The sequence below is a fragment of the Coturnix japonica genome, chromosome 8, assembly GCF_001577835.2.
Source record: "Coturnix japonica isolate 7356 chromosome 8, Coturnix japonica 2.1, whole genome shotgun sequence".
NCBI lineage: Eukaryota > Metazoa > Chordata > Aves > Galliformes > Phasianidae > Coturnix > Coturnix japonica.
This window is the reverse complement of record NC_029523.1, coordinates 5,962,974-5,987,016: the sequence shown is the minus strand read 5'-3', so window position 1 is coordinate 5,987,016 and position 24,043 is coordinate 5,962,974. Positions and strand designations below refer to the sequence as shown.

Here is a 24,043-nt window from a genome sequence, read left to right as displayed (position 1 = left end):
TGCAGCCTGCCGCAGGCTGCTGACAGCCTGCAAACTTCCCTTGCTCCCAACAGCTCTGCGCAGGAGAAGCACAAGCCCTGACTTCAGCATCTTTCCTTGACAACAACACCCTGAGGCTCTGGAGCAGGCACCAGCACCTGCATTAGAAAGAGCCGAGACGTGGGGCGGTTCTTTACAACAAGGTTTTATTTTTTTCCTTTCCTTTTGACAAAAAACATGGAAGTTGTACATGGCCACCCGTCACCTCGGCTCCGCGGTGGGTCCGAGTGAGCGCACACTGCGGTACAGCATCCCGCCCCCTCCCACAGGCTCAGCCCTCCAAGACCTTTTTTAGGGGGGGAACCTCCCGTCTCCCCTCCCATGCTCACAACAAACACCGACGGCAGATCTGGAGTCTCGGAGGAGAAAAGAATGTCCGAAAAGCAGGGGAAGAGAGACGTAGTGCTGCAGCAACGGGAGTCCAGTGACTTCAGAAGAGAGACGCTGCAGCGGTGCATGGGGGCTGCTCCTCACCCCCTTGGTGCAGTCCTTCCTGCAGCCCTGCCGGGGTCGGGTTTGGTTTTGCAGCCTCCACGGCCCCGCAGTCTCTACCTGCTGGAGGAGCTGCTATGGGAAAGGCCAGTTAGGGGCATTTTTGTGCTGCTGCTTTGCTTGTACGAACATATCCCACATGTCCGTTAAACACAGGTCCTAGGCAGCAAAGCTTGAGTTCAGCCCATCAGTGCCTCAGCACTCATTGGTGTGATGCCATGTCCTCGTCCCCTTCTCCTTGGCTCTGCCACCAGCAGTCACAGCAGCACACACCCCCTGGCCCCAAAAGCTGTGTTGCAAGAGCCTGCCTTTTTTGACAAGGTTTGCTAGGAAACACTGCAAAGCATCACTATGCATCAGCCCCATTCTGGCTCAGACAAATACAAATGCCCAAACTCCCAAATCCGTCCTTTCACCCAATGAAGACACAAAATGCTGCCACCTCCCCAGCCCTGGGGCTGCTCCGTGGGACACCCTGCTGCATCTGGGAGGACACAATGGCAGTGCCTAAATTTAGAGGACATCGAGCAGCTGGAGCTGTCTGCTCAGAAGGCAAGAGACTTGCATGGGGCCAGCAGGGCTGGTTGGAGGTCTGGTTCCATCAGTAGAACCTATTTCGAGGGCAAGCATTAGCCATTAGGAAAAGGGTTTTGATTCATGATGGAGCCTGGTCCTTTGGAGTTGGCAGGATTTGCTCTGGGGGAGCTCTGTGAGCGGCCGGGCAGGAGCTGATCTGCACATGCAGGAGCGGGGCTGCGTGTGCCAGTAGCATCTGTCAGTGGGGAGCAGTGGGTTACTGGGTTGCCAGACCACCTCTAAGGCAGAAAATGTGATTCCCACTGCTGTGAATGCCATGGGGACAGGGGGACATCCCCGCTTCTCTGTTGCATCCAGCAAACCCCACCGGCTTGGTCAGATGACTAAAACGAATCCATGTATGTGTATATCTTTATATATACAGCATATAAATATATATACACACACATACCGTATATACACACACAGGCACACCTAGAGTTCTCCGTATAGAAATACAACTATATCAATGCGAGATGGGGTACATTGGCAGCACTGAGCCCCCCCCTTCGCTGCCTCCACCCACCCCAATACAAACCAGTTGGCTTTGGCTTGGCCCCACAGACAGGCAGAGCTGCTGCTACCTGCCCTGTGCCCCCAGACCCCACACCTTACCCTTCCCTGGGCCAGCGTGAGACCCTTACGGAGGGAAACACAAAGGCAGGGCAGCACGAACCCAAGCACGGGGAGTGCTGGGATGCTCTGGCCATGGGGAGCACGGAAGCAGCATCACAAGCACTGCCAGGTCCTGCTCGGGCATCCCAAGCGCCTCTCACTGCAGCTGGGTGCTCTCATCACCCCCAGCCAGGCCTCTCCACCTCCGGCCAAATGCTTCTCTGTGCAGAAAAAAAAAAAAAAGGTGATCGTAAGAAATGAAAGTCGACAGGTTTTAATTCTTTTTTTTGCACAAAGACTGTTTGTTTCCCCATTCTGCTCAGTTGGGCTTTCTTCTTCCTTTCTTCATCTTTGTCGTCGTCGTCGTGTGGTTTATTTTGTGTGCGTGTGTGTGTGTGTTTGTTTGTTTTTCACTTCCCCCTTTGCGTTTGGTTTTGGGTTTCGTTTCATTCCCAGGCGTGGCGAAGAGCATGCATTGGAGAGGGCAGGGTGGCGGGGCGGCAGCGGCGGGGACACAACCTTTAGCACTTGTCATCTTCCTCCGTGTCGCTGAGCACGTCGATGCTGGCCCCGCACATCACGCCCTGCCCGGCCCCTCGCCTCCGCCTGCGGTAGTGCCCATTGGGCATCTGCCAGCTGTGCCGCAGCGGCGGGGCCGAGCCGATAGTGTTGGAACGACCCAGGCTGGTGGCCACGGCCGCCTCGAAGGTGAGCGTCTCCTCCTCGCCGCAGTCTGAGGCATGCGAGTCGTCGTGCAGGGCCAGGTAGGGCTCTGAGATGTAACGCTGCGGGGTAGACGGCCGGCTCGGCTTCCCCGCCGGGGAGCTGGAAGACTCGGTCAGGCCGGCGGTGTTGGGCTCCTTGGAGAGGAGCGGGGACCCCCCTTCGGTCTCATCGGGAGGTGGTGAGGCGTCTCCGGCGGCGTGCCGCAGCATGGAGGCGTAGGAGAGGAGGGGACGTGGTTTGGGGGGCACTGGAGGGAGCTGGCGGCGGCCTCGCCGGGGTGTGCTGGTGTCAGAGATGGAGGGGATGGAGCTTTCACTCAGAGAGCCCGTTCCCTGCAAAGAGACACAGGGTCTGAGCTCTGCTTGTGGTGGCAACACGCAAGAAGCTTTTTGTGTAACGTGGCCAACAAGAGCAGGGCATTGCAAGCTCGCAGTGGGAAGAGCTAATTGCCCTTTGGCTGCTGTTCTCTTCGCTGGTAGCACATCTTTGAGCACCAGCATCTCCAGCTTGTGCAGGTGGGACTCCTCAGCTTTGGCAGGGTGGTGAAACCAGCTCCAGAGGCACCAGAAACTACATGGTGACCTCCCCTCTCTCAATATACTCTGGGGCGCACCAGGCACCATCAAGCCAATGATGCTGTTCTCATTCTCATTGGGGACAAGAAGAGATGCCACCTGTATGGGAACTGTGGAGCCACAGCATGAACCTTTGACTGACTGGCAAGCAATGAGTCAGCCATGGGAGCACACATCCCTCAGTGCCACATCTCCATTGCTCTGTAACACCTCCAGGGACAGTGACCCCACAACTCCCCATGCAGCCTGTGCCAGTGCCCTGCAGCTCTTCCTGAAAACAACTTCAGCCTCCCCTGGTGCAACTTGAGCCCACGACCAAGCATCCCTTTGCACTTAGGAAGGGTTTTTCCACCTACCTGCCGGTTGGGTGTTTGTGACCTGCCTTCACTGGGGGACCGGGACTCGCGCCGCCGCTCCGGGGACTCATCGTGTGCCTGGGGACTTCTCTCCTCTGAGTTGCAGCGGGAGATGTCAGGGGACAGCAAGTGCTTGCGCTCTTTGGATCGGCCCCGCTCCCTGCCCCCTGAGCGGTGCCCCTCGGACCTGTGGCCTGCAGCAAACCCCATTGGTCTCTGCTCCACATCCCCACGGTGGGGACTAGGAGGGACAACTCCAGGTTGATTTTTAGAGACAGGAAGGGGTTCTCATTCACCTGAGTCAGCGTTGAGGCGCCGGGCAGAGAGCTGGAGCGAGGAGTGGTAGCTGCGCCGGCGGGACTTGTAGGTGTTTTCACTGCTGCGCTCCATGGAGAACTCATCCAGCCAGGAGGTGTTGGTGCGTTTGTCCCGGATGGTGGAAAACGACCTCCTCATCGAGCTGGTGTCTGTCACCACCTGCAATGACCCAGCCAGACGGTGATGGGGTGAGCATGGGGTGCTCCAGCCGCAGCCCCACCACTGCTGCCACCATGAGCTCCTTAACACTGTGAGGTTTAGAGGTGGCCAATCTGGGCACAGCCCCTGAAAGGACCTCGCCACAAATCAGGGACAGAAAGAAAGTGGGTCTGGTTGAAGAGTGCTGCTAGAGAAGTGAAAAGTGCCCGAGCATGGCTCAAAGCTCTGGGAGCCAAAGGAGGAGCAGCTGCATCCTGCCCATGGCACAGTGATAGTGTGAGTACTAACCATGACCCCCAGGCTGCCACAGCATTCCTCTCACCTTGAGAATGGGACCAGCAGAGCAAACAGGGGCACTGCAGGAGGAATCATGATGAGAGAGCTGGGAATGCCCCATCTCTCCAGTGCTCCTCACTCAGTGGCTATTTTCACAGCATTCCCAGACCCCTCGCCTCTCTTCATGTCCCCTCTCCTTGGAGCCTTATCATTTCCAGGCTGAACAAGCCCAGCTTCCTCAGCTTGAGAGAGGTGCTCCAGCCCTCTGACCATCTTATGAATTTCCCTCCACTTCACTTCAGCAGCTTTTTGCCTCTCCAGCTTCAGGTCCTTCTCCCCATCTCCTCTCCTCCCTTATTCCCAGCCACCTCCCATACTTCTGAATTCCATGAGGCAAAGCTTCCCTTCCCCTTGGCACTCCCCAGAGTACCCTGCAGTGGTGCCAGGCTGCACCAGCACCCCTGTGAGGAACCAGACCCAGAGCCTTCACAGGGATGGATTGTAAAATCAAACCCCAGGAAACCTTTGGTGTCTCAGTTGAGGCTGAATACAAGACAGAACAACAGAGAAACCAGCCAGACAAACAAGGTGAAATGTGGTCTGGGCTCACCCGGACAGACCATCCGCAGACACATGCGGACAAGAACGTGTGATGGGACAAGGGGACACGAGGAGAAGGTGTTTCATTCTCTGGGACATCACTTTGCATCCGAGCAGGGACTCCTCACACCTCAGCCAGTCTCAGGGCCAGAGGAAAGGAGGTTGTCCCATCACATTGGTTCCCTGCAGTGTCCCAGCATGGTCCTCCTCCAAGAGCAAGTGAGCAGTTCCCTTGGCTGCTCTGCACTGCTGGTCCCTGCTGCACAAGGGACAGCAGCTTTCCTCCTTGGGAAGCACCCCACTGGTGGGGAAATGCCCCCACCCCAGGCTCTGAGGAGCTGTGGGGCTCAGAAGGTTTTATCACCAGTGTTACCTGGTAGGCTTTGCTTGGACCCGGCACCCATGGGGGCTTTGCTTGGTTTTACCTGGGGATCCACAGTGAGACGAGGCATGGAGGAGGCCCTCCCAGAGACAGCGTGGTCCTGAGTGTCCACGGGAAGGTAGCTGCCACGGTTAGAGGGCTGCACTCTTTGAAACTCCCTAACCTCTGGCTCCTGGAAACAAACACACAGCCACGCTCTTGGGATGGGGTCGGGGCACACAGTTGGGCACTACTCCTCGTGGGGGACAGGCAGCCTGGGGTGGGTTTTAAGAGGGCCAATGGGGATGTCTGGGAGAGATCACAGCCTTGTAGCCACTCAAATTGACCTCCATATTGCAGACCAGGTGAGCTCAGATGTGGTAATTCAGGCTCACCCAATGTCCAGTCCACCTCACACCTCATTCTTTAAGTGCTGGCAGTGCAAACATTGCCTGGATCAGCCTAGCTATTTAGGCTTGACCTCCTTTCCCAACCCCTGATTTTATGGGCACAGGACCCATATCAGATTAAGGGAGGGCTGGCAGAAGGGACAGAGACTGCACATGTGAGTGGTACACAGCTCACAGAGTGTGACAGAGCACGGGGACACAGACTGGGCTGGAGACGCACGGTGGTACCCGACAGGCACCGTGGCAGTGCGTGGCTGCACACATACAGACACGGAGAGAGAAATACGTGTATAGATGCACACACACACACACGGACACTGCTGCCAGCATGTGTGCGAGGCCGGAGGGCTGCACCCCGTGGTGATGGTTTGGGTCAGGGACACCACCAGCACTGACAACAAAATGGACACGAATCCGAAAACATCAGATACCATCACTCAGCACGGGGTAAGCCACTGAAATGAGCTCTCAGGGAAAAAAAAGAGCAGCCTGCGGAAAAGAAGGACGTTTTACTGCAGGGCATCAGACAGTGCTCACAGCCTTGTCTGCAAGAGCTGAGGGGCCAGATCCCAACCCAACGATGGTCCCACACCCCCCGCGCCCAGCAGCATCCTCCTGGGAGCACAGGCAGTGCCCAGAAGGCAGCGTATGGCTTTACCAGAGACTGGTGCTCCTGGAACTGCCCATGGGATGGATCCATGCATGCCAGCTGGAAGATCTCCTGTGGTGAGAGCGGGCTCAGCGAGGGAAACCCACTCCGGCTGCTCCTGCAATGATGGTCTGGCTTCAGGGTGGGCACAACTCGGGTGCTGCTATCCCCTGGGGGAGTCCCCGTGCTCAGCCCCAATACAGAGATCCCCAAAACAATCACCACGCTCCTTGGACAGCTGCAGCAGTGCCCGTTCCCCCTTCCAGAAATAGAGAAGCTGCAGGAAAACCTCACCCCTTGTCAAGGCAATACTCACAGCCCCGTGAGGGTTTCCTGCTGGAGGTACGGCAGAGCCTTTGCATTGGAGATGATTTCCTGTGGCAAAGAGGATGGCTCCATGCGCTGGAACATGGGCGCGTTTTTCTGTGGGGGAGAAAGGAAGAAGCTGAACCTGCATGAAACACAGTCCAGCTCTTCAACAAGAAAGCATGGGAAGGTGACGGTGTGCTTGTGTTCACTGTCAGAGGCTGAGGATGCATGTCTGTAGCCAACAAAACCCAACGTGCACCAAGGGATGGGCAGTACCTGTTGAAAGCCAGCACCACACAAGCCAAGAACCCCTTAGGACATCCTTAATCTGGCTCCCCAGCCAGTTGGGGGCTGGACAGCCGTCAGGTCAGGGTGTGATATGAATGTGGTCCCTGTAAGGGTTGCCTCCCCAGAAAGCCATCCTGAGCACCATGTGCTCTCCCCGAGCTTCACCTGCTCCTCCAGCTGCTGCCTCTGCTTCTTCGCCTTGCTCTGCTTGTAGTAATCCATGATCATCATGGCTGCATATATTTTGCCAACAGTCAGGTCAGAGGCTGTGGGCATGAGAGGAAAAGGAAGAAGGGATGCTTTTATGTTAACAGAAATAGCAGGTCTGAAGGCACCAGCACTGATCTTAAGAAGAGCCCTGCTGTGGGATGCCGTGGTCACCTGCAAACTTCTCACCACTGGGGCAGTGAAAGAGTTGAACATTTAGGTACATGGGAGGAGGTGAAATGGATGGAGATGGCCCAGCAGCACCATAATAAACCACCAAAACACACATCCTCATCACATCAACAGAATAATGGTGCCAGTGAGCAATGAGGTTGGACCAGGTGACCTCCAGAGGTCCTTTCCAACCTCAACCACTCTGTGATTCTCTGAAATGATGTTCAGCTTGCTGCCCCCATGTGCACCACTATGAACTGGGTGTTTTCCCAAAGGGTTTCCATGAGCAAGCCCTGTAGCAGCACAAACCCTCTTCCCCCTTCTCCCCCAGCTGGGGTGGGTCTGACTGGTCCCCAGCAGGAAGATGCTGCTCCAGGTGCAATGAGAATTTGGCAGTGATCGTGGCCATACAGAAACTCACTTTTTGGCATGGGTACCAACAGGTCGAGCATCTTCTGGGACAGGTGAGGCCAAATGGTCAGGATCTCCTTTTGAAGCTCAGAGTCTAACTGCTGCCAATCTGCACCACCTTGAACAGCAAGGAAAAAAGCAGCCCAATGTACATCAAGACCTAAAGACAACACTTCAGTGAGGTTCACTCACAGAGCTGAGCAGCACCCAGCTCTCGGGGCTGGGAAAGCCACGTTCCATCATGCAGCCTGCTCTCCTGCTCTTGCAGGGAAACTTTCCCACCATTCCCTCCATATGTGCCGCCATCTCCCATCCCCTGCCCTCCCACTCAAAGCTGACATCTTCGAGCTCGCCTTGGGTCCGTCTCTGCTGCTCCAATCCTACTCCAACCCACACACACCTGCTGCTGCCCCACTTTCTTTTTGCTGGGGAGCGGATCATGTGCTGGTGGAAGAGCAGCTCTGCTTGGCTGAAGTCCTTAAAGCAGAGCTCTTTGGCCAGCAGCAAAGGGATCTGCTGAGCTGCGGAAGAACCAGGCTCAAAGTAAGCCATTAACACACGCCAAACGGAGGCTTGGGTGCCTCCGGGCAAGGGAATTTGGCCAGCTTCAAATCTCTGCTTTATCCAGAGAGGGCTCAAACCTGATGTTTTATGATGCAGGCAGCGCTGGGCTCCTGCTGATCTTGCCTGGGTTGGGCTTTCTGAACTCTTCCCAGGGGACAATTTGAAAGTGGCATGTTTCCGCAGAAAGCTTTTGATCTGATGAATCAGAGTGTTTCCAGCAACAACAACAACAACAACAAAAAAACTCTGTTTTTTCAGCTCTGAACATGTTGTGCTCACTGCAAGATAGATTTCTGCTCCTCACACTTAGGAGCCAGGCACACGTGATGCGTCACCCTCCTTGGTTTGTCTTTCTACTTGAGGAGGAAGGGGAATTCTCGCTCTCCTCTTTGGCGCAGTGGATGCCAAGCTGGTTTTGCTCTAGGAGCAGCTTCTAATGGGAAACTGGCCACCTCTTCCCTATATAAACACAATTCTACTCCTTACAAGCAGCAGTAATTTGCTCGCTTGGGCCAATCACTTCCATCCACGCCCCAGACTCAACCCCAGTTTGGCCACGATGCCAACAGGGCTGTTCCAAAACCCGCCTGCTCTGCCCAGCCCCAGCCCCAGAGCCATTACCTTTGGCAATTTTGATGTCCAGGGCGGTGCGTATCAGCGCCATCAGGGTGGAGGTGAAATGGACCGTCATGTCCTCGGCCACGGGCATGTTCATCAGCACCAGTCTCTGCGCAAGAGAGAGAAGAAAACAGCGGACGGAAAACAATATCGAAAAACACATCGACCAGGCTGGAGGAAAAGAAATTAAATGTTAAAGAAAAAGAAAACAAAAATAAAAATAAAAAGCAACAAAGAGTGTCAAAACAGCACAGCCAAAAAAGAAGGGCAAGGATCACCCCGCCATCCCACCCCCCTCCCCTGGCTCCTTCCACCCCAGGACACCGGCTCACTGCCTTCCAGGGCTCCTCCTGCACCCCAGGAACGGCCCCTGGGCCCCCTCCCCAAAAAAGAGCCTGACAATGGGCCACCTCCCAGCACTTTGTGGATGCCTGACCAGGCACATGCTGAGGAGGAGAGGGGGCTCAAGTCTCCGTTCCTGGGTGGTTTGGCTTTCCAGCTCTCAACCCTTCCCAGCTGGGGCAGGGGAGAGGAGGGTCCCTAACCTTCAGGGACTTCAGATCAGCTCGGTTCCTCTAGCATGCTACATCCTGGCGCCCCTTTTTGCGTCTTTCAGAGATGAAGTTTGCCAGCACATGCACAGGGTCCGAATTATCCAAGGGTGGGGAAGGGAAGGAAGGGGAGAAAAAAGTGCAGAAGGAAAGAGAGGAGGGCAACCAAGGCAGGTTAGACACGCCATGCTCCTTCCCCACCCTGGGCAGGCGGGGTGCAAACCAAAGTGACCAGATCCACTTTCCAGAGAGTATATTTTGCTTTGTGAACTCCTGGGCTCATCCCTTCCCTGTCCAGTCCCTTCCCCCCCAGCTTCTTATGACCTCTCCGTGCCTTCAACTCTATGGTGGGCGTAAGCATGTGAAAGCACACACACAAGCGCTGCAGTGTGCCTGCAAGCACGCATACCCCCCTTATTGCTAGCACCTCTGCCAGTGCTGCTGAAAGGGCAGCAACCAGCTACCAAGGGAAGACCCAGCTCTCTCCAGCCTGAGCAGCACATTGCTCCAGATCTTATCCTAATTGTTCCCATCCCACATCTTTCAGGGCTCCCTGGGCATCCTGTAAAGCTCACAGCTGCCTATTGGAGGCACCTGGGTATCCCCATAACATGAGATGTCCCTGGGATGTCTCAAGCCAACGTGCTGCAGAGATGCTCCTGCAGGATGTGTCCTTGCTGCTGACATGCTTCCCATCTCTGTGGTGTTTAGTTGGATGGGACAAGGGTGGCTGCAAGCCCAGGGTCAGACTCCTGGGCTAGAGGTCTTAGAGACATGCCACCCTCCTGAGAGTGCAACAGACCCACTCCTCACCTTGTCTCCAGCCCTCCCACCTCCACACTGCCCCTTTTCTGCCCCTCTCCCTGCCCTTCCTCAGGGGTCTTCCACCCCAGAGCTCTCCAAATTTGCAAGTGACAAAGGCAGCGTCATCCACATAGGCAGTAAGGAACCTGCCAGCGTGGCCAGCACCCTCCTGGGCACACCATGGGTTGGAAGCCTCCAGCAAACCCCAGGTTCCCCAGCCCCACCACCCACCGGCTGCTGCTTGGCCCTAAGCCCCCATAGAAGGAAGGGTTGATCTACCTTATAGGCCACTTTGGAAGGACATCTCTTGCCGAGGCCTAGCGGTGGTGACATAAGAGTCAGCATTTCATACATCTCAGTGTAATGGATTCGGCCACTGCTCATGGAGGGGGGAAGGGGAGGGAGGGAGATGCAGAGAGAGAGAGGAGGCATTCCCAGAGAGCAGAAAAAACGTACGAACAAAATAGTACAGGAAACAGGAGAGAAAAAACAAACGGACAAACAGGAAAAGAACAGGAAACCCGTTAATCAAGGCAAATCATACACGAGAGACTGTCCTGATGTGGATTTATAGCACTGCTCACACAGACCCAGGAATGCTGGCAGAAAAGCGACTCACCCCGCTCTGCTGCTGGCCTCAAGCTCCCACCTCACCAGCAGCCTGGGAGTCCTCCTCCTGCCTCACACCCCTGTCCCTACGGCCCTCCAGGAGCCCCCAGCCTCGTCCCACAAGGTTCCAGGGCTGTGTGCGAGTGGTATAAATCAGATACACGGCACTCGAGCCATGGGTTATTGGAGGTCGGGTGGTTTGCACCACGGCGACTCAATGCGCTCAGTGGCCTGCGTCGTGTTCTTCCCTCCCGGGGACCTGGGGGTTGCTTTGTGTGGCCACCTAACCCATAGCCGGAAGGCTGTGTATCCCCATCTCGTAAGGTCTATGCAATTGGGAGGCAGCGTCTTGCATAGAAGGCAGTGGGCCAGGGTCACTTGTCAAAGGAAGATGCCCAGTTGCTTCCGTCTGGCTCTGCGGATGGACCGCTTTCCCACCATGCACCAGTGCAAAAGGCATGCTGAATCGGCTGAAAAAACAAAATCAGGAGGAAAAAGTTGTGCATGCCATGCTCCCGCCCTGGCTCTCTCCCACATGCGGCTGCAAGTTCCACCAGGTTGGAGTTTAAAGAGTCTCAGCAGAGGCAGCTGTTTGGGCCTTCCAACATTGGGGTTCATTTGGGTTTCCCATGGGGGGCAGCTAGGACGGGCCCCACCTCTTGCTTCTCCTCTTTACCAGGGCCAGCCTAGGGTCACTGTCACCAGAAACTTCCTGTGCCAGGTTCTGCACACCCGGGAGGATGCCTACGTGTATTTACCAGGGATGCTGGGCTCGGCCACCTCTTCTTCCCCTCATGCCAAGCTGCTCCACTGGGGGGTGGCTGATGGAGAAGGGCAATAGCAACATCGGCCATCATGGCAAGGACAGGAGGAGGATGGAGAGGAACCCAGATGAGTGGCTGAGAAGAGAGGGATGCCACTGGGATGTTGGCTGTTTCCCAACCCCAGTGCTGAGATGAAAAGTGAGGAGTTACCTCCTCTTCTCAAGGGCATCAGCTGCTGTGGGAGCAGCCCCAGGCCAAAGAGATCCACGCTAGGTTAGTTCTGATGTTCCTCATATGACCACTTGCAGTGGGACAAGCTGTCCCTTTGTAGAACAGATATATCTAGAAGGCCTGGAGAGAGCATGATAATAATGCAGGGATGGGATGGGCAAGAGAAAATACCCAGATCCAGGAGTCCATAAGCAGCACATGGCTGTGCACTGACTTGAGGCATCTGAAGGTGAGACGATGACTTCAGAATTCATGAGCTCAAGAGCTTTGTGCAACAAGGAAGCAAGACAGTGACCTTGAACTCATCCTACCTGGCAGAGTGGATTTTAGCACTCCCAGCATATGTCAGATTTCACCTTTTGTACTGAGAGGAATGGATTCCAAAGAAAGCAAGAGTTTGCATCAAAAGCCAGCAGATATTGCACAAGAACTGTGCTGCTCTTACAGACAGGCTGCGTACATTGCATCTGCTCAGAGCAGAGATCTTAAATCATTTTGCTCAGCACAGCTGTGCTCAGAAGCACATCCCTGTGGAGCCGAGCACAGGAAGGCATGTAAAATGCCATCCATCTGGACAGGATGGCTCCCAGAGCCGGTCCCAGCATGGGCTGCCAGAAGTAGAAGGGGATGAAGAAAGGCAGAGAGAGCCCCAGGGAGCAGAGCTGACTGGCAGGGAGCATTCCCAGTGAGGTGCAACTATAAGACCAGCTCTTCCCAGCACAAGGACAGAGCTTGCTGGACTTCCATGGGAAGGCTTTGTGCACCTTGTGAGCCCACCTGCAGATGGCCCAGCAGATAAGCTTCCCTACCACACCGTGCTGCACCCCTGCACAGCATCCTGATGTTCTTGGCCACTGTGTCCATAGCATCCTGTCTCCCACTCCATAAACTTCTTTGTCATGTTTCTGCAAGTATTTGCTGTCAAATTGCCTGGTGGTGGAGGGTTGCAGGCTTGCTCTCATTCATCACACTGGAAATGATGGCTCTTGCTGCCTCCAGGAAGGTGAACCTGTGCTCTGTGATGTGTCAAGCAGACTCCCACAGCTGCAAGATGGTTGGCATTTAGGGATCTAGACCGTGGTTGCAAAACACGATGACCACATGGGCTTGCTTTCTTCACTGGTTGTCTTCTTAGAATTGTTCCAGGCCACCAGCAGAAAGTGCAGACAGCTGCAAATCTCCCTCCTATGGCGGGGGGTGGGGGGGAGGGGTGATCATCACAGGCACCCCTGCAAGCATCAGGTGCTCTGGCTTAGGAGAGCAGAATTTCCCAGCAAAGCCCTTCAGCCAAGTGAGAAAGGCCAGAATTTCATCCTGCAGGTGCCTTCTGTTTGCCAGGAAGGTAATAAAGAAGAGTCCAAAGGCTGTGTGCACTGCCTCCTTGAAGGGATGAGCTGTCTGAGACTCTTGCAAGAAAACCCTCAACCTCCTCGTCATAAAAGAGCTGACTGACTGCCCGAGGCTTGTCTGGTTTCCTCTGCTTTGCTCTTGGTCTTTGCCTTCCAGATGCATGCATCATCCCTATGGGCAGCTGCAGTGGGTGACAAACCCACTCCAGGGAGGCTGGAGGAAACACAGCAGAGATGATGCAGAGGAATCTCTTCCCTTGGAGGATAAAGGCTGGGGTGCACATCTCAGATGCCGTGAGAGATGAAGAGGGAAAAGAGAGTGCTGTGGTTTCTCCTCTTCTGCTACAGGCACAGTCATGGGTGCTGTAGCACTTAGGAGAAGGCAGTGGTGTGGGGATTTGCTCAGTTGCCATTCTAGGTATCAACCTAAAAGAAGGTGCAGAGGTGCACAAGGGGGTCAGACCACTGCTTTGGTGCCACCTCCTTCTGGCAGCTGCAGCAAAGGGCAAGATGAGCAAGAGCATAGTTCCCCAGAGAGATCACTGTGTGTCCTCTGAACATCACACTTAGAGCATGGTGTACCAGGCGCAGCACCATGTCCTCATGTCTCCTACAGGGAGCGGGGTCACTCTGGTCTCCCAATCCTCCCACTCCAAAGCAGCCGAGCCCATGATACTCTTCTGCCTTCACCCATCCCTCCATCCCCAGGAGTAAACCACACCTGAGACCCCAGGAGGGGAGAGAAAAAGCCCTGCTCCCATGGATGCTACCTGGAGGAACCAAGTGGGAGATGGGGGCACATGTCCACCGAACCGAGGTTCTGAGCTGATGGGGCAGGAGGGAGGTTGGCACAATTTAACATAACCCACCCCGGGAGGCTCTGGGACCCCCTGGAGGGGACAGCTGCTGGCTCTGGGAGGCCGTGGACCTCTTTAAACTCAAAGGAAAGCAACGTGAGGGTTCCCTCAGGAGGCGCGGTGGTGGCTGAGCGGGGGGAAGGAGGGGTGGATGGTGCGTCCCGTGGCCAGGTTGTGGCGGAGGACTGGGAGGCAAACCTTGCACGCCACCCTGTAGGGGCAGTTCTCTCCTAGGCCCAGAGGAGGCGAGATCACCCGTACTAATTTGTACATATCCTTATACGAGATCCTGCCGCTGCAAAGGAAGCACAGGTGGGTTAATAGGACACTGAGAGGGTGGAGAGCTTCAGCAGGGGGCTAGGACCGGCTGTGGGGTAAGACCCCCAGGGGTGCATGGCTCTTCTCCTTCTGGCTCTGTCAGACCCAGAGAGGGGGAGCTGTGAGCCCCAGCTGCTGCCCTCTCCATCGTGAGTCAGCTCACACCTCCTCACCCTGACCCACGCTGACCCTGGAGAGACATGGTGTAGGCAGTGGGCACCACCCCATTGCCCTTCCTCCTCGTGCCCCTGGCTATCTATAGTTTCTATAGTTGGTGGGAGAGGGCTGGGGTTTTAGAGGGGAGATATTGGTTGAGTTCTAGCAACCGCAAGCCCTTCTGGTGGAGCTGCGTCTCCCACATCAGAACCCTCTAGTCCTTCCAGAGAGGTTGGCAGTTGAGTCAATTGTATCTCCAGTATCTGGGGAACATGAGACAGGGAGAGATAATGTGACCAGCTGGTGGCCAGTGGCTCTGGCACTGGCACCTAGGTCTTTGGTGGTCCGTTCCTGTGCTCTGATCACCAGATCACATTCTGCCAAGGGTACACAATATTAGAAGCAAACCCTCCCACACACACACACCCCTTCTCTCCCAAACCCAGACCCAGCAGTAGCAGTAGCAGGATACAGCCCATATCCCTCCATCACTGCTGAAATAAGGAAGCAGTCGAGGTGGGGAGCTGGCAGGACCGCGTGCAGGGATGCTGAGCTCTTCACCCTGCTCCAGCTCAGAGCCCTTTGGGAAGCAGGACTGCGGGGTGGATGTGCTGAGGTGCAGCGTGCTGCAGCCTCCTGGGCATCCTTGGACAAGCTTGGAGGGAAACCATACAGGGAGGCAAAGAGCAGCATTACAACCCTTACCCTGTGCCTTTGCCTCAGGTTTCTCCTTCAACTCTCCTTGTCCCCTCTCCATCACTGGCCAGAGCTAAGCCAACCATGTGGGCAAAAACAGTCCCTGAGCCTCCCTGGAGTAAGACATGTGTGGTCACCCCTGAGACCCTTCCTGAAGCATTCCCAGTGTCAGGGTGCAGAGCTGTGCCCCACGCAGGTGGTGGGACCCACTGGGATGTACTCACCTGTTCTTCATCCCCACAGTGAGGGCCAGAGCTCCCCAGTGGCCACAACAGCACCATCTGCTCACAGCCCCTACCTGCCAGCTACATATCACCACAAAGGGTGATATTTTCTTTGCTCAGAAATCAGAGAGGGGCTTTTGCAGCAACTGCCCTTGGGACCCAGCATGGGGGTGAGAGAGTGGCTGGCATGAAGAAATCCCACCCCATATTCACAGGCAAGAAACCCCTCACCAAGCAGAGAGTGTTTCATCTTGTATCTCCTCTGGATATCTACTCACCCATGCTCCCTTCCCCAAGGCACAGCTACCCGCTCACAAGCCAACTCACCTGCCCATGCAACAGCACTGGGTACTGGTGGGAGGCCACATGGGAGGAACCTGGCCAGCACTGAACTGAACTGGGCTGGGGAAAAATGGTGCAGGAAACTGTGCCAGGAGATGATATTAGGCTTATAAAACCTCCTGGTTTCTCAAGAGGCAAATTAGAAGAGAAGGTGATGCTTCCCTAAGGAACACATGCACCAGCCAAGGGCCCTGAGTTAAAAGCACCCTGGCACAGTGGTGGGCCATGGCTCCAAAAAGGGTGTTCCTAGGCTGGGGTAGGAAGGGGCCACACAAGACACCTTCATGGTGTTCTCTGCTCTGCTGTGGGCTGCACACAGCCATCGAGATGCTCCACACCATCCTGGGAGGAGCAGCATAGAGCTGCTCCAAAGCCAAAGCCTGACCAACCAGTGTGGCTCATCCCCTTGCCACAAGAACAGGGTGCTGCCTACAAACAGGAGCCTTGCTTACTGGGATCCTCATCAGCAAAGCAATAAGTGCAGGAAACAAAATGCATCCATCTCCTGTAGGGTGGGTGCATAAGAGCGAGCCTGTCCCCAGCCTACACAACTCCCTGGTGACCTAGCAGAAGCCCAGCAGACAACCAGCATCTCCCCAGGCTGAGGACAAGCCAACCTCCACTCCAACCTGACGGGAACTGTGGGTGCTGGGGACCAGGCTCTGGAGCCCAACTTGGGCAGAGAACAGGAAGGATGCAGAGAGGGACCTGCCTGTGGCATGGCAGAGGAGGAGGGTGTCAGCAGGAACCATGGGAAAACACCATGGCCAACCATGAGCATCTTCAGGATATCCCCTAAGGTGCCTGTGCCACCAGGCACTGTAGGAACCAGCTGCTGCCCTTGTAATGTCCATGAGTGAGAGCAGCCCTGCCGTGACCATCCCAGGCATCCCAGCCAGGTTGTTTCCAACAGCAGAAAGCAGAGACACCTACTTAAAACCAGACTGGAGAGTCTGCTTGGAGAGTAGGAGCTGGTTACATACCACGCTGCTCTGTCATACTCTGCCCAGATCCGGACAAATTCATCTAGATGGTGAGGTCCCAGGATGGAGGAATCTCGAGTCAGGTACTCAAAATTGTCCATGATGACAGCCACGAACAAGTTGAGCATCTAAGTGAAAGTGAGAAAGGCGGAGAGAAAGGGAAGTGGGGGAAAGGGAGCAGAAAAGGAAGGGAAGGTGTGGGAAGATGGAATTAAAGAAGGAATTGAGATTCCCAGGGAAGGTAGGATGAGAGTACACAGGATGACCCTGTGGCCAGGGAGAAGAACTCACCAGGAACGAGCAGAAGAAGATGAAGGAGACAAAGTAGACGTAGGCCAGGTCGGTGCCGCAGCGCTCGTTCTCATTCTGCCCAGACGTTGCTGTCGTGTCTGGCTCGCAGCCCTTGCCCTCCAGGCAGGAGAGCATGATCTCCTGCCATGCCTCACCAGTGGCACTCCTGCACCAACACAGCCACTCTCAGCAGCAGGGAAGGATGCAATGGGGAAGGATGTAGAGCCCTGAACCCCCAGCCTGTAACTGCTTACCTGAAGAGGAGCATGAGGGAGCCCAGGAAGCTGCGGAAGTTGTTGTGCCGGTTAATATGGCTTTCCTCATCTAGTTTGATATTGCCAAAAACCTATGGGGCAGAAAAACGGTTCAGGCAACACCAGTCCTGCCCCAGACCAGCAGATCTCCAGGGCCACGAGAGGTGAAGAAGCCCCAAATCCAGGCAACATCCTACCAACAACCCACCGCCAAAGCCACGATAGGACGTGGCGAACGTTCGCAAAGTGCCTTAAATTGGAAGAATGTGCTGCTATTACCGTCAAATATTTATTCCACTTCTCCTGAGCCTAAAAATACCCTCACTGCAAGAGTATTTCTTCCCCTGTACGGGTTTTTTGGAATGCGTAATTGTGGAATATTTTCTGCCTCCAGCTATTTTGCTCAAATAACGCCCACAGACTTTACTGCTTGGGGATTTGTTCACAATGATGTTTAAAAAAAATAATAATAATAATAAATCCAATACTACCACACGGCAGGGAGGGGGCTGAGTCAGATGGCAGTTGCTTAGCATGGAGAACACCTGGAGCCGGTGCTGAGATGTGTGGGATGGAGAGGCCAAAACCAACCCAGCAGCTCTTGGGGAAGGATGAGACCACACAGCCGTGCTGGCAGGCAGTGAGAGATGTGCTCTGAAATTCTGCTTCACCCCCCTCCCTAACAGCGAGCAGCAGGAGATTGCTTTTGTTATCACAGTGGCTTGCTCATCGGGCAGCTGAAGATCCTGAGTGCTAATAGAGATGCTTTGTGAGATCCTCAGCATGGGTGTTAGTCACCGTGCTGCCGAGCCAGCGCCGCGAGCACGTGTTGGAGTGAGTGCTGTGCTCACGTGCCTGTGCTGGAGCCTGGGAGGCCCACGTCTCCCTGTGCTGTGCAGACCCCCACTCTGCTAAGGGCTACAGGTCCCTGAGCTTGGGATCCCAACCAGTGTAGCCACCACTGGATGGGCTGCAGGGGACTGTGTGGTGATGCATCCATTGGGATGCGAAGCAATGCTCACTGCATCCCTCCTACCAGGGAGACAGGGATTGGGTATGATATTGAAAACCTGTGGAATGAAGAGGGAGTGACTGGGAAGCAGCTGCAGCACAGGCTGCCCAGCTGAGTCTCCACATCACCAAGGGTGGTACAAGCAGGGAGGCAGCAAGGAGCTTAGGGCATGCAGTGCTGCGGGTCCCAAACAAGCTCTGCTGCCCTTGGGACCTTCCTGGACATCCAGAGCGGTGAAGCAGTGACAGGCTGGCTGCTGTGCAAAGCAGTAATGCTGAGGATGTGTCTCTCCAGCTTGTCTGTGCCCAAGGAAGCACGCTGAGCTGTCTGTGCTCACCTGCATCCCAATGATGGCATAGATGAAAAAAAGCATCGCGATTAGGAGGCAGACATAGGGGAGAGCCTGCAAGAGAAGCACGAATCATCTTCTTACACAGCTTCAGCACTGGAGGCATACACCTCTCCAGGCCCACCCTATGAGCCAAGGAGCAGCACGCCAACATCGAGGCCCAAGAGGAGCCCAGCGTGTGTAGTCCTCACCTTGAAGGACTGCACAAACGTCCACAGCAGGATGCGGATGGTGTAACCCTGGCGCAGCAGCTTGATAAGCCGAGCCGCCCGAAACAGCTTCAGAAAACTCATGTTGAAGCTGCTGGTGTTCACCAGCTGGGAGGGAAAGAGGTGAGGGTCAGGGGGGAGGCATCAGCACCCCGGCCCCCACACCAGAGGCACGTGGCACCCAGCCTGCCCAGTCACCTTGGTGTCTGTCAGGATGATCTCTGTGATGCTGCCGATGACGGTGATGAAGTCAAAGATATTCCACGTGTCCCGGAAATAATTCTGCGAGAAGAAAGAGAGGGTTTGAGGTTGGGATGGCCAGTCTAGAGGGTGCTCAGACACACACAGACTCCTCCAGGCTGGCCTGGCACCAGGAAGCTCAGCCTGGCCATGGCTGAGGGTGCTGAGCTTTGACTGCAGGTTGGACTGATTCCTATGGACACACGCTCCATGTCCAACAACAGTTCTGGCAGCTGGCTCAGGAAGCTCAAAAGGTCTCTCTTGACCTTCCAGACAAGATCCAAAGGAGCAATTCCAACCACCAGCTGGCAAGCAGCTCTCGGGATGAGACCCAGAATAGATAGCAACAATCTCACATTATTAACACCTTCCCTCTGTGAATCAGAGAGCTGAAACGTGCTGTCAAAGTCCAAATTAACACCTTTGCTGAGAACAGGATCAGATACTTACCAGGAAGCCGAAAGCAATGATCTTAAGGACGCACTCCAAAGAGAACACCATGGTGAAAGCAATGTTCAGGTACTTCAGGGCCAGCTCGTAGGTGTATGGAGCAGAGTAGTACTAATGGAGACAGAGAGACATTGCCCTTGGCTGATGTCTGTCCCTGGGAGGACCTGTGATGGCCATGATCCTTGCCCCCGATGCCTCAAGACCACCTCATAGAATCATAGAATGGCTTAGGTTGGAGAGGACCTTAAAGATCATCTAGTTCCAACCCTCCTGCCATAGGCAGGATTTCCAGCCACCACATCAGGCTGGCCAGGGCCCCATCCAACCTGGCCTTGAATGCCTCCAGAGATGAGGCACCCACAACCTCTCTGGGCAACCTGTTCCAGCACCTCACCACCCTCTGAGTAAAAGAATTCTTCCTAACATCTAATCTAACACCTCCTTCTTCCCTTTATTCCCCTTTCCACCTTTCTCCCAGGACAGCAGCCCCTGCTTCTGAGGAGGAAGCATCTCATAGAAATAACACAAATACCCTCTGGTCCCAACTGACACGTCTACTCCTCACCAGCCTAACCAAGCCCACCCTGACCTGCTCACCTTCATCATCAGCACCACAGTGTTCAAAGCGATCATGGCCATGATGGTATACTCAAAAGATGGGGAGACCACAAAGTGCCAGACCCGGTACTGGAAGGTGTGCCGGTTCTGGGGCATGTAGCGGGTCAGTGGCTTGGCACTGATGGCAAAGTCAATACAGGCCCTCTGGAAGAAAACAATGCATGTCAGACCCCGACTGATGGTAACATAGGGACAGTGGCCAGACTTCTTAGCACCCGGGGAGCTCCAGGCTCCCAAACCCCATCTGGTAATGCAGCAATCCCATAGAAACATCCTTTCTCCTCCCTAGACTGTACCTCGTTCTTCTCCAGACTGCACTCCTCCATCATTTTGTCTCCTTGCTCTTGGAACGTGATGATGATGAGAGCCACAAAGATGTTGACGAAAAAAAAAGGGAAGACCACAAAATAGACCACGTAAAAAATGGACATCTCCATGCGGTTACTGCGGCTGGGCCCACGGTCCTCCTCCGTCACATCCACCGAATGCTGCAGCACCCTGTGGGCAGACAGGTGGAGAAAAGCAACGGGAAGTATGTCCATCAGGACTGCCACCACCCAGCACTTCTCATGGGACCTCCCTTGCATGTCCATCTCCATCCATTCACTCTCAATAGGATAAAACTGCTTTCACCAGCTTCACAAGGACAACCCCTCCAAGTGGCTTCAGCTTGTTTCACAGTGCTTTGCCCTTGTCCCTAATGGAAAATGAATTTTCCAGTGCTTCACACAAAGAATAAGGTTTCCCAGTCTCTCATGAGCATGGAGAGTGCACTTTAGCCCTATAGCCATTCCTAAATCTGACCTACAATGAATGAACCTTCACGAGGGAGCAGGCATAATCCATCATTCAATTTCGGAGGAAGAAGTTAACCACAGCCATGTCCCCAGTCTCATCTAGGGAATAAAGCTCTTTTGTCCTGACCTAATTTCTCAGCTTCCCTCTCCTCCCCACTGTGCAGCAGTTTCTCTCTCCATCCAGCTGGGAAATAGCCAGTCATTAACCCAACTAAGGCAATGGGGACATGCCCAACCCATCTATGGAAAGAGGATGGAGCAAATACTCACTGGGGCCAACCCTCGCCAGTGGAGACTGTGAACAGGGTGAGCAAGGCCCAGATTATATTGTCATAGTGAAACTCATGTCGTTTCCACTCGCGGCACTTCACCTCCATCTTGTTCTTCTCATGGTCCACATAGTTCCCTCTGCAAGGTTAGAAGAGAGCAGTGGCTTTGCTAGTGTCAGGCTACAGGAGGGTTGTTCTACACCTGGGGCAGTGTGTTTGATGGGATAGAGGGGGGACAACTCTCCCCCTGAGGGGCTGAAGGAATGGGGAGAGGCTCAATGACAGATAGGGGGAGCAAAGAAAAAGCAAGAATACTGGGCTCTACATCATTGCACGGGCTGATACAAAGCAAATGGGATAGCACTCAGCCCAAGCCATCCATCCCTAGAAACTACATCCAAGAGCAAGTCATGACCAAGGGCTGTACTGGGGACCCAAAGGCACCCTGCCTTTCCCAGAGCTGTCAGCAGCATTGGACCCACAGGACACATACATGCAGTCCTTCTCCGTGTCCTTAGAGCTGTCAGTACAGTAGAAAAACTTCCCCTTGAAGAGCTGGACAGCAATGACAGCAAAGATGAACATGAAGAGCTTGTAGACAATGAGGATGTTGAGGACGTTCTTCAGGGAATTCACAACGCAGTCGAAGACAGCCTGCAGGAGAGGGCATAGCTCACCATGGGGACCAACAGGGCAGAACCAGACCCTCCTCAACACTACTGCATGGAAAGATGCTTCCCACTCCTGGTAGGGAAATGAGGAAAGAGCTAATCTCTGTCCCAAGCAAAGGGATGTCTGGTAGATGACACCCAGCGTACCCGCAGTGATGGATATTTATATCCTCCAATATATTCTGCAACCAGAGCAGCAGACAGGGACTGTCCCAAAGATGCCATTAGCACTCAAGACCAATTAGTCAATACTCCTTTTCCAGCACCACCCCAGACAATGAAGCAGACTGAATACCCCTGCCTGCAATAGCAGCAGCTCCCAACGCCTCTGAGGCTGTGCTCACAGCCCTGTGCTTCATGGCACAGGGGTGTCCAGAAAAGAACTAAAGTAAGCCAGTGTCCAACCACTGGTCAGGAGGAAAGGATGAGATGAAAACCTGTGTATCTGGGGTGCCATGCCTGGCTTTATCCATAAGTCAAGCATCTCCTTGTGAGGATGGCTCAGGGCTCCCTTGGTCTCTTAGTCCTTTCTGGCTCCGTAACCCATAGGCTCAAGCAAGGAAATCCATGATTCTACCTTCACTGCACAAATAATCCCTCTATTCAGCTGGGAAATCCCCTTCAGCTGTAACATGAGGACAGCACAGCACACAAAGACGAGTTGTTTGCAAGCTGCTCTGGTGGGAAAGATAATGAACTCTGGATAGAGATCTGAGCTCTCCCAAAGCCAGGGCCACGTACTTTATCAGGAGAGCTGGGCTTTGCTGCCTAGTTTCCACACCAGCCCCAATATCCCTAGCAGAGGAATCACCTTGGATCTACCCACAACTGGGCTTGCCTTTAATATAGCACACCCCAATCAATGTGCAGCAGTCTGAAAAGAGCCGTGTTTGAAAACAGGGCTCCTAAAAAGCAGCAAATGCTTGGAGAATGACTTCTTTACAGCTTGGGAGCAAACTGATGCTAATGCTGGAGGAAGGAGACATCAAGCCCATGTAGTATATTTACCTTGAGCTTTGGCAGCCGCTTGATGGTTTTCAGGGGCCTCAAGACCCGCAGCACACGGAGAGACTTGATGGTCTTGATATCTCGACCCTTGTTGGTCCTGCCACATGGGAGGGAGGCACAGGCACCCAAAGATGAAACAGAGAGACAATAACCTTCCAGCTCCAGGGCTGGATGTTATACCCCCAGCATGGGGAGGGGAACGTGGGGCCATGCTCTGCAGTGAGCACCGACTCTGTGACCCTCATTTATTGAATGTGGTGATCAGTCCCACCCACAAAGCTCTTTCATTTTTTCTTGTCTTTTAACCAAAGCCCATGGGCTGGAGCCCCAGGAGGAGCAAAATGATCCTGGTGAAGGTGGCACAGCTCAAAAACCATCTTCCAACAACAGATACCATGAACTATGTGGCTCTTTTGCAAGGGTTAATGCAACAGGGAGCGCGTTGATGGGCTTAATCATTAAGAGATGTAAACAAAGCCACTAATTAACACTCTAGAAAGAGACCGTACTAACAGCCCAAGGACCCATACTTCCACCTTTAACACGCAGAGCAGCATGCTCAGATCCCAGGAACTGTGGTTGGGAACACAGCTAAGGGTCAGCACCGGTGTCAGACAGACAGACAGACAGACAGACACCTGCCCTCCCCCCAACCTCCCCACTATGGACACTCAGACAGCATAGTTACCCCAAAGCATTCCTGTTGGCAATCCAGCCCAAGCCACCGAACAGCGTGAATAGAATGGAAAAGAGAGGAGAGAGAAAGACAGTAAGGAAAGCATTTTGGGAGCTGTGTGGGATGGCGACAGCCTCCAGCAGCACAGCCACAGTGGGGACATGAGGCAGGACGATATCCATCACGTCCACCCATAGGCATGGCTTGTCTCCAGTTGTGCAAGGAAAAGCATGGAAAAGGAGGAGGCAGCTCTGCAGGGTGCTCCTGCACTCACACACCAGGCGAGACATAGAGGGCATCGCTCAACCTTTCCTCCCATTACAAACCCAAGAGCCAGGTCTTAGCACAGCTCTCAGAGCTGCACGTTAATGCCTCTTCCGAGGGTGCCACAGGAGGCAAAAGCAAGCAGGGTCTTTAGTTATGGTGCTGGTTATTCCAGCTAATTTAATTACAGCTCTTTGGAGATTTACAGTGGTATGTCAAGCTTTTTATTTAGGCTGCATTTGGGGTGATGTATTAGCTTTCCAAGCTGAGAGCTGCAGACTAGAGGCAGGCATAGATGGCCTCTCACTTGGAAAGTGTACGCTCTGAA

General features: G+C 54.3%; 1 protein-coding gene across 10 annotated transcripts in view; it reads right to left on the bottom strand.

Annotated features, from left to right (window-relative positions):
* Positions 1-171: 171 nt before the first annotated feature.
* Positions 172-24,043, bottom strand: part of CACNA1E (calcium voltage-gated channel subunit alpha1 E) — an 80,672-nt gene continuing 56,800 nt past the window's right edge. The window contains exons 28-50 of one of the 10 annotated variants that reach the window (XM_015869768.2): positions 23,464-23,475; positions 22,776-22,872; positions 21,590-21,750; positions 21,098-21,235; positions 20,327-20,528; positions 20,010-20,174; positions 19,413-19,523; positions 18,921-19,004; positions 18,705-18,830; positions 18,502-18,567; positions 17,153-17,244; positions 16,899-17,064; positions 16,608-16,735; positions 14,087-14,183; positions 8,727-8,832; positions 7,552-7,659; positions 6,915-7,015; positions 6,469-6,575; positions 6,162-6,270; positions 5,158-5,286; positions 3,676-3,856; positions 3,380-3,573; positions 172-2,780 (exon numbers count right to left, since the gene is read on the bottom strand). In XM_015869768.2, coding sequence (XP_015725254.1) covers positions 2,244-2,780; positions 3,380-3,573; positions 3,676-3,856; positions 5,158-5,286; positions 6,162-6,270; positions 6,469-6,575; positions 6,915-7,015; positions 7,552-7,659; positions 8,727-8,832; positions 14,087-14,183; positions 16,608-16,735; positions 16,899-17,064; positions 17,153-17,244; positions 18,502-18,567; positions 18,705-18,830; positions 18,921-19,004; positions 19,413-19,523; positions 20,010-20,174; positions 20,327-20,528; positions 21,098-21,235; positions 21,590-21,750; positions 22,776-22,872; positions 23,464-23,475 — 3,217 coding nt within the window. In that variant the 3' untranslated portion in view covers positions 172-2,243. Of the gene's footprint in view, positions 2,781-3,379; positions 3,574-3,675; positions 3,857-5,157; positions 5,287-6,161; positions 6,271-6,468; positions 6,576-6,914; positions 7,016-7,551; positions 7,660-8,724; positions 8,833-10,357; positions 10,455-14,086; positions 14,184-16,607; positions 16,736-16,898; positions 17,065-17,152; positions 17,245-18,501; positions 18,568-18,704; positions 18,831-18,920; positions 19,005-19,412; positions 19,524-20,009; positions 20,175-20,326; positions 20,529-21,097; positions 21,236-21,589; positions 21,751-22,775; positions 22,873-23,463; positions 23,476-24,043 lie in introns of those variants that run through there. The other 9 variants (XM_015869767.2, XM_015869770.2, XM_015869769.2 and 6 more) reach the window with 9 other exon arrangements.